Raw genomic sequence first — 2049 nt, 5'->3', positions numbered from 1 at the left:
GGAGACTGATGTATGAACAGATAACTCATACAATGTGATAAGTATTATAATAAAAGCCTTTGTATGTAAGGTAATGAAGCATATATAAGAAAGCGTAACATGAATTTCAATGGAAAAATTATAGAAAAGTGTAGGGATCTAGGCCATAGAAACTATACAGTGTACTACTTAAGTTGATTCACCATGGTACCTATTGATTTTGTCCCTCTAATCTGTCTTATGGGGTTGAAACCTCTTCCCCTTTCATACCTTTAGTAAATATAGCAACAAAAGGAAATGGTAGGTGAGGATTCTAGGAACTACATTTTTCTTACCCAGACATTGTTTCCTTCACAGGCATAAGCTGGAAGTCACACCAGTAGTAGCCTCTACTACCATGGTACCAAACATTATGGAGAAACCATTCATTCCAGACATACCCAACACCTCCAAAATACCCAACACTGAGGAGGCATCTCTCTTCAGAAAGCCATTAGTTTTAAAAGAGGAACCCACTATTGAGGATAAAACCCTTATCAATAAGTCATTATCTTTAAAGAAGTGCTCAAATCATGGCAAGTTGTCCCTGTTGGAAAAGCCACAGCCCCTGCAGGAGGAGAGTGGCAGTGATGATGAGTTTGTTATAGAGCCAATGACTTTTAAGAAGACACATAAAACTGAGGAGGCAGCCATCACCAAGAAGACATTATCCTTAAAGAAGATGTGTGCAAGTCAGGGGAAGCAGTCCTGCCAGGAAGAGTTGTTGGCTTTGCAGGATGTCAATACTGAAGAGGATTTCTTCCTTATGGAGTCAATGAGTTTTAAGAAGAAGTCTAAAACTGAGGAGTCAATCCCAATCCATAAGCTATCATCTTTAAAGAAGAAATGTACCATTTATGGGAAGATGTGCCACTTTAAGAAGCCACCAGTATTGCAGACAACCATCTCCGGAGCGATGTCCTCCATTAAGAAGCCATTGTCCTTTAAGAAGAAGCCTACCACTGAGGAAGGCGACCCTTTTCCACGAGCTATCTGTATTTCAAGAGAAGCACACCACTGAGCATGAGATATCCATCTTGAAGAAATCATTGACCTTGCAGAAGACCAACTTTAAAGAGGATTCCCTTGTTAAGGAGCCATTAGCCTTTAAGAAGAAGCCTAGCACTGAGGAGGCAATCATGATGCCATTAATATTAAAGGAGCAGCGCATGACTGAGGGGAAGAGGTCCTGCCTGAAGCCATTAATATTGCAGGCGATCACCTCTGGAGAGAAGTCGCTCATTACAAAGCCATTGTCCATTAAAGAAAAGCCATCTACTGAGAAGGAGTCCTTTTCCGAGGAACCATCTGCAATGCAAGAGAAGCATATCACTCAGGAGGAAGTTTCCATATTAAAGGAGCCCTCATCCTTGCTAAAGTCTCCAACCGAAGAGTCACTTTTTGATGAGACTTTGACTTTTACAAAGAAGTGTACCATTGAGGAGGCACCCTCCACCAAGAAGCCTTTAATTTTAAAGAGGAAGCACACCACTCAGGGGACAATGTCCCACTTGAAAAAACCACTAGTATTACAGATCACCTCTGGAGAGAAGTCACTTATTAAGGAGCCACTGTCCTTTAAAGAAGAAAAAGTGTCTTTAAAGAAAAAGTGTACCATACAAGCGATGATGTCCATCTGTCCAGAACTGTTGGACTTTCAGTATATGATTGGTGAAGACAAGAATTCTTTCTTTATGGAGCCAGTGTCATTTAGGAAGAACCCTACAACTGAGGAGACAGTACTTACCAAGACATCATTGTCTGTACGGAAAAAGAAAATTACTCAGGGGAAGATGTCCCACTTAAAGAAGCCACTGGTCTTACAGAAGATCATTTCCAGGGAGGAGTCACTCTATAAGAAGCTGTTGCCCTTTACGATGAAATCTACAACTGAAGAAAAGTTCCTCTTCCAGGAACCATCTGCATTGAAAGAGAAGCACACCACCTTGCAGGAAGTGTCCCTCTCAAAAGAGTCATTGGCCATCCAGGAGAAGACTACCACTGAGGAGGAATTCTCTCAGGAACTATTTT

The 2049-nt window shown here is 41.3% G+C and overlaps 1 protein-coding gene across 1 annotated transcript; it reads left to right on the top strand.

Annotated features, from left to right (window-relative positions):
- Window positions 1-336: 336 nt before the first annotated feature.
- LOC105521957 (G2/mitotic-specific cyclin-B3-like) lies at window positions 337-2045 on the top strand (the record flags this gene model as incomplete). Its single annotated transcript, XM_011956333.1, is given in 2 exon segments — window positions 337-985; window positions 987-2045. Coding segments are annotated over 2 exon segments (1708 nt in total), but the record flags the coding sequence as incomplete, so codon positions are not given.
- Between the last annotated feature and the right edge of the window lie 4 nt (window positions 2046-2049).

The sequence above is a fragment of the Colobus angolensis genome, unplaced genomic scaffold (genome assembly GCF_000951035.1).
Source record: "Colobus angolensis palliatus isolate OR3802 unplaced genomic scaffold, Cang.pa_1.0 Scaffold4138, whole genome shotgun sequence".
NCBI classification, from domain to species: Eukaryota; Metazoa; Chordata; class Mammalia; order Primates; family Cercopithecidae; genus Colobus; species Colobus angolensis.
This window is presented reverse-complemented; position numbering and strand designations above follow the sequence as displayed.